General features: G+C 35.9%; 1 protein-coding gene across 1 annotated transcript in view; it reads right to left on the reverse strand.

Moving 5' to 3' along the window:
- SCN1A (sodium voltage-gated channel alpha subunit 1) overlaps positions 1–14,023 on the reverse strand; it is a 147,111-nt gene that overhangs the window by 15,347 nt on the left and 117,741 nt on the right. Inside the window, exon 22 of the mRNA XM_007965230.3 lies at positions 5,525–5,647. Within this exon, the coding sequence (XP_007963421.3) occupies positions 5,525–5,647 (123 nt within the window). The remainder of the gene's footprint in view (positions 1–5,524; positions 5,648–14,023) is intronic.

Raw genomic sequence — 14,023 nt, forward strand, 5'->3', positions numbered from 1 at the left:
AGATTTCTTTCAGATTAGAGATTTGGAAATTGAAATCAAGTTACTATTTATTTCCCTTCTTTTCTGAATATTTTGTCCACTATCCAGATTACAATGCTGTTTCTAGTGTGTATACACAGAGTACTAATTAAAATATATATTTTGCCTTCAACACCCAATTTAGAGTATGAGCAGAACACTGGTTATCTATACCACTTCTTGATTTTCTTTTCACATTACCTGTCTCACATTTTTTCTTCGAAACATTTCTCAGCTTTGTCACCTCTTTTCCATTCTCACAGTCACCACCTAGAACTGCCCTCAGTTATTTCATACTTGTACTATCGTCAGTCTCCTAACCTTCTCCTTCATTTCATCTATGTAAGATGAATTAATCTTCCCCAAGTCCCACTTGAAAGTTGTTTATTGGCTCTCTGGTAACTATCAAATGTTTTTCTTACCTTGCTATTCACATCACTCCACAATCTGTATTTCCAGTTTTAACTTCCCTGGTCCATCTATACTTCATGCCACTTCAATTAATATAATAACCATATGCTAATATAATTGCCAGATAATTGAGATGTCATTTACCTTGAAATTCCTTGTCTAATAGCTCCTTTCCTGAAATACTGTCCCCTCTCAAAGGCTTTAGTTCAAATAGCACTTCTTTCACGGAGCCTAACTTTGCCCCCCAGTTTAGCCTCCTAAATAAAGAGGAATGTTTTTCCCTTTGACTTCAAGAATCAGAATTCTGGTACCGAACAGAACTGTACAGATAATTCAGTATTGTGTTCTCATTTGGCATATGAGAAAAAAATGAGGTTAAAACAAGTTGAGTTCAGAAAGTAGTCTATAAATAGCATCTAGTGCTCTTTCCAGTCTACATGGAAGAGTTGCTCCCACTTATCTTGGTACCATATTACTCTGTACTAGAGTTCAGTGTAATCCTGACAGATTGTAAGGTTTTCTAAAAATTTAAGATGCAAAAATATGTCCATGAATCTTCCAGGGCCTTAAGTGTCTTGAATATAGGAATATACCAGAGAGCTTTGAATACAGGAATAAAATAATGGTTGACAAAATGAATGGATTAATGAAGCAAAGTTTAGCTTAGTATTTATTGATTAAAGCATAATTTTTAAATGTTATTTCTGAATATGGCTGAGAATAATTAAGGAACGGAGCAGAGGGAGAAGTTTGTGCTTAGGTAATATGTATGAAAGGTTTACTTTGAAACTGGGGATTGATTTAGAGTTAAAATGAACTCTATGGAATTTATGATGCAAGCATGGACTCTGCAGCTGTGCAGCTCAGGATATGATTCGCAAAGTTGGCATACATTTGGCCCAGAGAAAAGTTGTATTTTTTTTTGTGAATATAAAAGAACCTTATCTTAGAAAACATTTGGCACAGTATTGGGGAATTTACTATACAAAGCTATAGTCATATTTATGATGTATTAAATTAGACAATGAAAGATCATAGAAAAGATTGTCTTTTCCCAAGAGTTCCAAGCCATTCCTTGGTTCAGCAAAGCAGGAGGTGGATTAACTTTTTTCAGTCTCAATAAAACTGCAGTAATTGGTTCTCATGGCGGGAAGAAAGTAGGCAGAATTAGTCTGAATAAATTGGAAAAAACAAATTGAACTTTCAGGCTACATGAAAGGAGATGTCTGAGAAAGGAACTATCTTAATGAATTAATACTGTACTAGAGGTTGTTTCTTCTCAGAAGCTTTTTTTCAAAACAAACATCATCAAATAAAGTTTCTCTGCTCTAGCACAACCAATTCGATTTCTGGTTCATTACCTGCATTTTTAAAAATAAGCCTACACAAAATGAAGGCTTGATGATTAAATATGCAAATTCACATTAGAAATTTTCATACATGCAGAAATGTCTTTTTATCTGAATTAATTACTTTTGAACTTCAGATCAACACTATTCATGAATTCTAGTGCTTCTGTAATAGAAATAAAGAAAATGTATGTGAATAAAAATAAAAAGTAGGCAATGTAGGTATTACCCATTTTTAGGTATGAAGAAGAAGAATAGAATCTTTTTTAAAAAATCTAAAAAAATCGTACTGTGGGTTTTAATTAAGAAAATTATTTTTGTAAGCTATGATATATCAGTGATCCAAACAAAAATTCTGACTTTTTCTGTCTCTCAAAAATAAGAACTCTTCTTCTTGTATAATACACTTAAACTTTAAGAATAAATAAAATGTAGAGTTATGTTTATATATGTTTTCACTGCGATATCTTTTAAAATCCTAGAAAGTTAGTTGGGAGTTACTTATTCTAAGAAGTGAGTTTATGCCTCAAATTTTATCTTAATGCTCATGATAAGGTGTTTTTGTTTTATTTCTAGGTGTGTATTCTATTCTGCATAATTCAAATAAGTGGATTCTTTTATACTAACTTTTTGTTTACAACACAATTCACATGTGCTTACTTCAACTATTTCTTAATTTATTTTTTGCCTTGTTAACATTTTGAAAATAACCCCATATGAACTTACACAATAAAAAATGAGAATGGTCACAATCAATACCAGTCTTATGAAGCCTGAAATATTGCACCCTAGTATCTGCTCATACGTATCAATAATCAACTGATGGTATCTCACTGGTAATTTGCAGGACCCAGACCAATGTACTAAACGGCAGGGGCCGTATGCCTCAAACAGTATCATGAGCTTAAGAAGTTAAATTGTTTTTTCACATAATTGTTCTACACCAGGGTCCCCCGCCCTCACCAATCAAGTAATCTCCCCATAAATGGATAACTCCATATACACACAACTAAATCATATTCAATGAAACTTCATAAAGATATCAACCATTGGGGTTAAAATCCACAGAAGGTAAATTCATAAAGGTTTTTTTTTTTTTCTTTTTCAAATGAAATTTAAGACAATTGAAAAGAGGGGATTAGGATGTAAATACTGTATTTTCCCTACTGTGGTGCAATAATAGTACCCTTCCCAATCCCTCCCTCACCCCACTACACATAAGTCACAGTGCAAGGATTAAAGGTAGCAAAAGGGGTAATACAGTACCCATAATAAAGGGCTCAGGGGAGGAACCAGCGCTCCACCCCATCCAAGTTGGAGCAAGATTATCCTATACAAAATAGAAATATATAGTTTGTTATTAGTTAGAGATCTGATATGACAGAACATTTGGTGTTATTTTTTGTTCATGATGCTCTCTGTCTGTTTCCCTATCAATTAAGACTTGAGTTCTTTTGAAAAAGAAGGTATTTAAGATTTCCTAGGTTAGGAAATTAAAAATACAAATTTAAATACAAATTTCATTTTACCCTAGATATTAGCGACATCAATTCACTCAGTTTAATTTTACAAGTTGAAAAATTTGGACTGGAAATTTGAAATACAATAAATGTTTAAAAGCTGTCAGCCAGAAATGTGCATAAAACATGCAAAACACAAAGTGCAACGTGATGATAATTTATTTGTTACTTTCTAACTTCTTATGAAGCACTGTACAACATGCTTTATTCGGTAATGTTGCATAAAAGCACATGCTTTGAAAAAGTAACAGAACAACAAAAATAAAATGAGTGCCTGTGTTACGCTTTGACGCAGCTATTGCGATTTTATGCTGCTAGGGCAAAGAATTAAATGAGAGTTTCTGAGTATGTTCAAATCTCACTTCCCAATCATAATATCATTCTTATATCCAACCTCACCATCACTCGTGATTATATTTTTACAAAATAAAAAAATCCAAACACTAGAAGTATGAAAAATAGAATCAAGTATAAGGTTATTTTGACTCTACAATGCCAAACATGTATTGAAGAGATTATTTTAGTGCTGTGTATATGCTGTCATTATGAGGAATAGAGCCATATTCATAAATCTGACCATTTAAATTATTAGTTTTATCACTATCAACATTTATAAGGATTTTATGTCTAAAACTCCAAGTTTGAAAAAGCAACCTCTTTTAATATAGAGGGTATTATTGATTAATAATTATAGATATGGTTATTTCTGGGAAAATTAAAAGCATACCCACAAGACCAACTTTTTATAGCAATGAAGTGTAATGTATGGAAATATCTGAGCACTTGACCAATGAATGGATTTAATAAATTTTCAAATGGTCAGATGTAAAAGGTTTATAATATTTTCAAAAGTTTAGCATTGTTCAGATTTCATAACCCATATAAAATATATTATTTTGATTCAGGCAACATGTTTTCAAGTAGAATATAGAGAAATGATACTTTTTCTCCAGAACTGAAACTGCCAGTCTGAAACAAAACAAAGTGACATTTAATTGGAAAACAGACTTAACTTTTACATACCCCAGAGAGAATTTCTGATAACATTTTGGTGAAAATGTGAGGCTCTCTGTGAGAAATAAAAGAGGACTACTTGTATTTTATTGTACTGAGTTGTTGATAATGAGGAAAAAGTTTTCATATATATTAGGAAATCAAAGACAAGTCTTATGTTCTTACGAAGTGACATTTATTATAAGACTTGAGAAGAGAACATAAGGCTATAAACAATCTATAAAGTGCAAATGGAAGTCTACAATACAGCTTAGTTTCCATAAACGTAACTAAACCTTAGGAGGTGAAAGAGCAATGATTTTCTATTGGAATCACACAATTTAGTGTTTTGTTTTGATAATATTTTTTTAAAAAGCAGAACTAATTTTTTATATTATACATCTATAAATTAATGTTTCATGCTTTAACAAAAGACATGGAGGATAACAAGTCAATAATGGCAAAATTTCTAATCTGTTACGAATGATGGAAAATGATTATTGGATCTTTAAGAAGGATAAAATAAAATTTGTGTGACTCTGACCAATAAGATGTAAGTTAAGGTTAATTTATAAATTATAGTAATGAGTCAAAATTATATTTTCTGTTCATTATAAGTGTTTACTTTATATCATAAAAATGGTGTGGATTTGTATGTAATCTTTAAGTTAGTATTACTAGTTTTATAAATTCAGTCAACACTTAATATCTAACCATCTAACCTTGAATATATTCAAATAATGCAAACTTTGGCATTATACAGACAAAAATTTTAACAACTCCTTTCATTCTGTTCTTTACATTCATACTTAGGCACATGTGTGATTCACATTATTTTCAGGAAAACTCGTTAAATACAGTATATCATCATAAAGAATAAGCACCTGATACAGAATTTACTTTAGATTATTATTATATCATTACACACAGTACTTTAATAATGCATCTGCTTTTTTTTTTTTTGTATATAGATTTGTAAGGAAACTCCCAAGAAGGATTAGGAAATAAAGTCATTTAAATAAGCACAGCAGATAAATGATATTATATCATTTCAAGAGAGGCCTATTTCTCTTGCATATCACCTAGAAGTAAATATGCAACAGATAAAACAACAAAGTAGCAGTTTTGCAAAAATTTGCCATTCCTTTTGCATGCATAGGTTTCCCTTTTTCTAAATTTAATTTAGTTTAATTTTGGCTTATGCAATACTTCAGGTTCTTTCATTTTTCTTACCCTCATCCCTTCAAATCGAGATAAGGCTCTTAGAGGTCTCAGAGCTCTGAGTGTCCTGAGAGATTTGATGGCTCCAAGTTCTGAGTAACCCAAGGCATTTGCTGTTAAACTGACCAGTGAAACCTGCACACACAAAAATAATAACAATTAATAAATAGAATCACCATTCAATATGTAGTTGCTATATATAACAAGTATAATTTTTGCTTATAATTATTCAGAAGGTAAATGTTCATTTTCAGTAAACCTTTTAAAAATTAAAGAAATATTTTCAGTTTGATGCAAACGATGTAACTTTTAGGACATTAATTAAAAGCTAGCTGAAAAAATCCTTAAATGTCATATAATTTATCAGTTGAATAATTAGGAAAAAAACAAAATGAAAATTAGTAAAATAAAAGAAGAAATCAAGGTGGAAAAAAATTCATTGGCTCTTCTTCCTTTATTTTATTAAGTTGCTGTTGAATTTATGGCTTTTCTTACAGCTAGTTATAAAATACAAAAACTGCTATTGTAGTTACAAAAGCAAGAAGTTTCTACCATGCATCAGTATATTCAACTAATCATAATTGGTATTCTCAGAAATTAATGAACTACATCAGTTTTGAAGGTGATATTTTGTCTTGGTAATACCTTGCATTTTCACTTGTTTAAAGTTTATTTTTTACATAAGTAACTTAGAAAGAAATTCCATTACAAAACTTCCTCAAAAATCTTTACACTAATTTATGGCTTTGCCATGATACCTGGCCCCAAAGGGCCAATCAATGAATATTTACCAAATACACACAGCAATAGATTTACTTCATTTGTATTCATTTGTAGGTAATATACGTGACTAAATGACAAATCTTATGTATCTAATTCTCTAAATAAGGAATTTACCAAAACTTTGCATTCAATCAAGATTACAATTTATTTAGTTAGGAAGAGGCTAGTATTGGACAATTCCACATACACTGGGCACTATTTTTGTAAACTTTTCTTTTAAAAAATGTATTAATTGTATCATATTTAATACACTTCTTACATTATTTGAGATGTGCTGTAATTAGTCTTTTTATAGAGTGCTATACTGATCTTCATTAAATAATTAAAACAGAACTTTGAAAATAAAGGTATTATTGTTACAAACTACAAAATTTTCTATAAAATTATTTTCTTAAAATGTTTCAAAAATGACACTTAAAAACTTCCACCAAAAAGTCGACATGTAATAAGTGTAATAGAAAAAAACAAACCTCAGGAAGTTTTAAAGGGTTAAATTACATTTAGATTTAAATTAAATAGTGTAAAAAATTCTGAAATTGAAATATAATGTAACTTCTAATGCTTGAAACTTCAATATTAGAAACTTTCTCCCTTATTGATGTGATAAAGCAATTCTTCCTTTGAGATTTCTCTCAGTTGGCTCATTTCACAGGAACATTGTTAAGTTTTTCAAGTAGCCTTAGCTTTGCCTTTGTTCAGGATCAAGGAGATATAATGCATGCATGATTCTTAGCTCAATAAACACCTTCCACAAGAAACCCTCATAGTCTTGCTGGGTTAGTATCTTTTTGGGGTAAAACAATACGAAGTCAGGATAGTTTTCCTATAGCTTTCTAAAGCTGAAATTTTGCCAAGTTGATAATGGAAAACATGATGCTTAACTTTAACACATCTTGAAGTCAGTCACTTGTTTTCAGTAAATGCAGTATTAATCATTGGGCATACAAATTCTATAAAGGGCTGTTTGGGCTTGCCGTAAATCTAGTTTACATTCTAGGAAAACTTTCACTGCTGCATAAAGTAGACTTGTCTTTCCCTATACTCTGCACACCTTACTCCCTAAAATGAAGTCATAATCCAGATAATCTACTCTTTTTTTTTTTAAATTTATTTATTATTATTATACTTTAAGTTGTAGGGTACATGTGCATAACGTGCAGGTTTGTTACATATGTATACTTGTGCCATGTTGGTGTGCTGCACCCATCAACTTGTCATTTACATCAGGTATAACTCCCAATGCAATCCCTCCCCCCTCCTCCCTCCCCATGACAGGCCCTGGTGTGTGATGTTCCCCTTCCCGAGTCCAAGTGATCTCATTGTTCAGTTCCCACCTATGAGTGAGAACATGCGGTGTTTGGTTTTCTGTTCTTGTGATAGTTTGCTAAGAATGATGGTTTCCAGCTGCATCCATGTCCCTACAAAGGACACAAACTCATCCTTTTTTTTTTTTTTTTTTTTTTTTTTTTTTTTATGGCTGCATAGTATTCCATGGTGTATATGTGCCACATTTTCTTAATCCAATCTGTCACTGATGGACATTTGGGTTGATTCCAAGTCTTTGCTATTGTGAATTGTGCTGCAATAAACATACATGTGCATGTGTCTTTATAGCAGCATAATTTATAATCCTTTGGGTATATACCCAGTAATGGGATGGCTGGGTCATATGGTACATCTAGTTCTAGATCCTTGAGGAATCGCCATACTGTTTTCCATAATGGTTGAACTAGTTTACAATCCCACCAACAGTGTAAAAGTGTTCCTATTTCTCCACATCCTCTCCAGCACCACTTGTTTCCTGACTTTTTAATGATCGCCATTCTAACTGGTGTGAGATGGTATCTCATTGTGGTTTTGATTTGCATTTCTCTGATGGCCAGTGATGATGAGCATTTTTTCATGTGTCTGTTGGCTGTATGAATGTCTTCTTTTGAGAACTGTCTGTTCATATCCTTTGCCCACTTTTTGATGGGGTTGTTTGTTTTTTTCTTGTAAATTTGTTTGAGTTCTTTGTAGGTTCTGGATATTAGCCCTTTGTCAGATGAGTAGATTGCAAAACTTTTCTCCCATTCTGTAGGTTGCCTGTTCACTCTGATGGTAGTTTCTTTTGCTGTGCAGAAGCTCTTTAGTTTAATGAGATCCCATTTGTCAATTTTGGCTTTTGCTGCTGTTGCTTTTGGTGTTTTAGACATGAAGTCTTTGCCCATGCCTATGTCCTGAATGGTACTACCTAGGTTTTCCTCTAGGATTTTTATGGTATTAGGTCTAACATTTAAGTCTCTAATCCATCTTGAATTAATTTTCGTATAAGGAGTAAGGAAAGGATCCAGTTTCAGCTTTCTACTTCTGGCTAGCCAATTTTCCCAGCAGCATTTATTAAATAGGGAATCCTTTCCCCATTTTCTTGTTTCTCTCAGGTTTGTCAAAGATCAGATGGCTGTAGATGTGTGGTATGATTTCTGAGGACTCTGTTCTGTTCCATTGGTCTATATCTCTGTTTTGGTACCAGTACCATGCTGTTTTGGTTACTGTAGCCTTGTAGTATAGTTTGAAGTCAGGTAGCGTGATGCCTCCAGCTTTGTTCTTTTGACTTAGGATTGTCTTGGAGATGTGGGCTCTTTTTTGGTTCCATATGAACTTTAAAGCAGTCTTTTCCAATTCTGTGAAGAAACTCATTGGTAGCTTGATGGGGATGGCATTGAATCTATAAATTACCTTGGGCAGTATGGCCATTTTCCCGATATTGATTTTTCCTATCCATGAGCATGGTATGTTCTTCCATTTGTTTGTGTCCTCTTTTATTTCACTGAGCAGTGGTTTGTAGTTCTCCTTGAAGAGGTCCTTTACATCCCTTGTAAGTTGGATTCCTAGGTATTTTATTCTCTTTGAAGCAATTGTGAATGGAAGTTCATTCCTGATTTGGCTCTCTGTTTGTCTGTTACTGGTGTATAAGAATGCTTGTGATTTTTGCACATTAATTTTGTATCCTGAGACTTTGCTGAAGTTGCTTATCAGCTTAAGGAGATTTTGGGCTGAGACAATGGGGTTTTCTAAATATACAATCATGTCATCTGCAAACAGGGACAATTTGACTTCTTCTTTTCCTAACTGAATACCCTTGATTTCTTTCTCTTGCCTAATTGCCCTAGCCAGAACTTCCAACACTATGTTGAATAGGAGTGGTGAGAGAGGGCATCCCTGTCTTGTGCCAGTTTTCAAAGGGAATTTTTCCAGTTTTTGCCCATTCAGTATGATATTGGCTGTGGGTTTGTCATAAATAGCTCTTATTATTTTGAGGTACGTTCCATCAATACCGAATTTATTGAGCGTTTTTAGCATGAAGGGCTGTTGAATTTTGTCAAAAGCCTTTTCTGCATCTATTGAGATAATCATGTGGTTCTTGTCTTTGGTTCTGTTTATATGCTGGATTATGTTTATTGATTTGCGAATGTTGAACCAGCCTTGCATCCCAGGGATGAAGCCCACTTGATCATGGTGGATAAGCTTTTTGATGTGTTGCTGAATCCGGTTTGCCAGTATTTTATTGAGGATTTTTGCATCGATGTTCATCAGGGATATTGGTCTAAAATTCTCTTTTTTTGTTGTGTCTCTGCCAGGCTTTGGTATCAGGATGATGTTGGCCTCATAAAATGAGTTAGGGAGGATTCCCTCTTTTTCTATTGATTGGAATAGTTTCAGAAGGAATGGTACCAACTCCTCCTTGTACCTCTGGTAGAATTCAACTGTGAATCCATCTGGTCCTGGACTTTTTTTAGTTGGTAGGCTATTAATTATTGCCTCAATTTCAGAGCCTGCTATTGGTCTATTCAGGGATTCAACTTCTTCCTGGTTTAGTCTTGGAAGAGTGTAAGTGTCCAGGAAATTATCCATTTCTTCTAGATTTTCCAGTTTATTTGCGTAGAGGTGTTTATAGTATTCTCTGATGGTAGTTTGTATTTCTGTGGGGTCGGTGGTGATATCCCCTTTATCATTTTTAATTGCGTCGATTTGATTCTTCTCTCTTTTCTTCTTTATTAGTCTTGCTAGCGGTCTGTCAATTTTGTTGATCTTTTCAAAAAACCAACTCCTGGATTCATTGATTTTTTGGAGGGTATTTTGTGTCTCTATCTCCTTCAGTTCTGCTCTGATCTTAGTTATTTCTTGCCTTCTGCTAGCTTTCGAATGTGTTTGCTCTTGCTTCTCTAATTCTTTTAATTGCGGTGTTAGAGTGTCAATTTTAGATCTTTCCTGCTTTCTCTTGTGGGCATTTAGTGCTATAAATTTCCCTCTACACACTGCTTTAAATGTGTCCCAGAGATTCTGGTATGTTGTATCTTTGTTCTCATTGGTTTCAAAGAACATCTTTATTTCTGCCTTCATTTCGTTATGTACCCAGTAGTCATTCAGGAGCAGGTTGTTCAGTTTCCATGTAGTTGAGCAGTTTTGATTGAGTTTCTTAGTCCTGAGTTCTAGTTTGATTGCACTGTGGTCTGAGAGACAGTTTGTTATAATTTCTGTTCTTGTACATTTGCTGAGGAGTGCTTTACTTCCAATTACGTGGTCAATTTTGGAGTAAGTACGATGTGGTGCTGAGAAGAATGTATATTCTGTTGATTTGGGGTGGAGAGTTCTATAGATGTCTATTAGGTCTGCTTGCTGCAGAGATGAGTTCAATTCCTGGATATCCTTGTTAACTTTCTGTCTTGTTGATCTGTCTAATGTTGACAGTGGAGTGTTGAAGTCTCCCATTATTATTGTATGGGACTCTAAGTCTCTTTGTAAGTCTCTAAGGACTTGCTTTATGAATCTGGGTGCTCCTGTATTGGGTGCATATATATTTAGGATAGTTATCTCTTCCTGTTGAATTGATCCCTTTACCATTATGTAATGGCCTTCTTTGTCTCTTTTGATCTTTGATGGTTTAAAGTCTGTTTTATCAGAGACTAATATTGCAACCCCCGCTTTTTTTTGTTCTCCATTTGCTTGGTAAATCTTCCTCCATCCCTTTATTTTGAGCCTATGTATGTCTCTGCGTGTGAGATGGGTCTCCTAAATACAGCAGACTGATGGGTCTTGAGTCTTTATCCAGTTTGCCAGTCTGTGTCTTTTAATTGGAGCATTTAGTCCATTTACATTTAAGGTTAAGATTGTTATGTGTGAACTTGATCCTGCCATTATGATATTAACTGGTTATTTTGCTCGTTAGTTGATGCAGTTTCTTCCTAGCCTCGATGGTCTTTACATTTTGGCATGTTGTTGCAATGGCTGGTACCGGTTGTTCCTTTCCATGTTTAGTGCTTCCTTCAGGGTCTCTTGTAAGGCAGGCCTAGTGGTGACAAAATCTCTAAGCATTTGCTTATCTGTAAAGGATTTTATTTCTCCTTCACTTATGAAACTTGGTTTGGCTGGATATGAAATTCTGGGTTTAAAATTCTTTTCTTTAAGAATGTTGAATATTGGCCCCCACTCTCTTCTGGCTTGGAGAGTTTCTGCCGAGAGATCTGCTGTTAGTCTGATGGGCTTCCCTTTGTGGGTAACCCGACCTTTCTCTCTGGCTGCCCTTAAGATTTTTTCCTTCATTTCAACTTTGGTGAATCTGGCAATTATGTGTCTTGGAGTTGCTCTTCTCGAGGAATATCTTTGTGGCGTTCTCTGTATTTCCTGGATTTGAATGTTGGCCTGCCCTACTAGGTTGGGGAAATTCTCCTGGATGATATCCTGAAGAGTGTTTTCCAACTTGGTTCCATTTTCCCCCTCACTTTCAGGCACCCCAATCAGATGTAGATTTGGTCTTTTTACATAATCCCATACTTCTTGCAGGCTTTGTTCATTTCTTTTTCTTCTTTTTTCTTTTGGTTTCTCTTCTCGCTTCATTTCATTCATTTGATCCTCAATCGCTGATACTCTTTCTTCCAGTTGATCGAGTCGGTTACTGAAGCTTGTGCATTTGTCACGTATTTCTCGTGTCATGGTTTTCATCTCTTTCATTTCGTTTATGACCTTCTCTGCATTAATTACTCTAGCCATCAATTCTTCCACTTTTTTTTCAAGATTTTTAGTTTCTTTGCACTGGGTACGTAATTCCTCCTTTAGCTCTGAGAAATTTGATGGACTGAAGCCTTCTTCTCTCATCTCGTCAAAGTCATTCTCCGTCCAGCTTTGATCCGTTGCTGGCGATGAGCTGCGCTCCTTTGCTGGGGGAGATGCACTCTTATTTTTTGAATTTCCAGCTTTTCTGCCCTGCTTTTTCCCCATCTTTGTGGTTTTATCTGCCTCTGGTCTTTGAAAATGGTGATGTACTGATGGGGTTTTGGTGTAGGTGTCCTTCCTGTTTGATAGCTTTCCTTCTAACAGTCAGGACCCTCAGCTGTAGGTCTGTTGGAGATTGCTTGAGGTCCACTCCAGACCCTGTTTGCCTGGGTATCAGCAGCAGAGGCTGCAGAAGATAGAATATTGCTGAACAGCGAGTGTACCTGTCTGATTCTTGCTTTGGAAGCTTCCTCTCAGGGGTGTACTCCACCCTGTGAGGTGTGGGGTGTCAGACTGCCCCTAGTGGGGGATGCCTCCCTGTTAGGCTACTCAGGGGTCAGGGACCCACTTGAGCAGGGAGTCTGTCCCTTCTCAGATCTCAGCCTCCATGTTGGGAGATCCACTGCTCTCTTCAAAGCTGTCAGACAGAGTCGTTTGCGTCTGCAGAGGTTTCTGCTTCATTTGTTATTGTTTACTGTGCCCTGTCCCCAGAGGTGGAGTCTACAAAGACAGGCAGGTTTCCTTGAGCTGCTGTGAGCTCCACCCAGTTCGAGCTTCCCAGCAGCTTTGTTTACCTACTTAAGCCTCAGCAATGGCGGGCGCCCCTCCCCCAGCCTCGCTGCTGCCTTGCCGGTAGATCACAGACTGCTGTGCTAGCAATGAGGGAGGCTCCGTGGGCGTGGGACCCTCCCGGCCAGGTGTGGGATATGATCTCCTGGTGTGCCTGTTTGCTTAAAGCGCAGTATTGGGGTGGGAGTTACCCGATTTTCCAGGTGTTGTGTGTCTCAGTTCCCCTGGCTAGGAAAAGGGATTCCCTTCCCCCTTGCGCTTCCCAGGTGAGGCAATGCCTTGCCCTGCTTCAGCTCTTGCTGGTTGGGCTGCAGCAGCTGACCAGCACCGATCGTCGGGCACTCCCCAGTGAGATGAACCCAGTACCTCAGTTGAAAATGCAGAAATCACCAGTCTTCTGTGTCGCTTGCGCTGGGAGTTGGAGACTGGAGCTGTTCCTATTCGGCCATCTTGCTCCACCCCCGATAATCTACTCTTTAAATCTATTCTTTAAAAAGTTTGAGTAGATCAAAGAGAATTTTTTTTTTTTTTTTTTTTTTTGCGACGGAGTCTCGCTCTGTCGCCCAGGCTGGAGTGCAGTGGCGAGATCTCGGCTCACCGCAAGCTCCGCCTCCCGGGTTCACGCCATCTCCTGCCTCAACTTCCCGAGAATTTTTTTTTTAAATGACTATAGCACCCAACAGCATCACTGTTTTAATTGAGTGCCTTTAATACTGTACAAATTTGGGGCCAAAAGTTTGGGGCCAAGAAACTAACTCAGTGGCACAAAATCAACAAGTGATGGTCCTGGGATACAAACTTGAGTCCGCTGATTCACAACATAAAGGATTTAAGTTACATACCTTTTAAGTTCCCTATTTCACTACTTTCCCTACAAACTGCTGATGTGTTGTTTTTTCTTTAGCT

Source organism: Chlorocebus sabaeus, chromosome 10 (genome assembly GCF_047675955.1).
Source record: "Chlorocebus sabaeus isolate Y175 chromosome 10, mChlSab1.0.hap1, whole genome shotgun sequence".
Classification (NCBI taxonomy): Eukaryota; Metazoa; Chordata; class Mammalia; order Primates; family Cercopithecidae; genus Chlorocebus; species Chlorocebus sabaeus.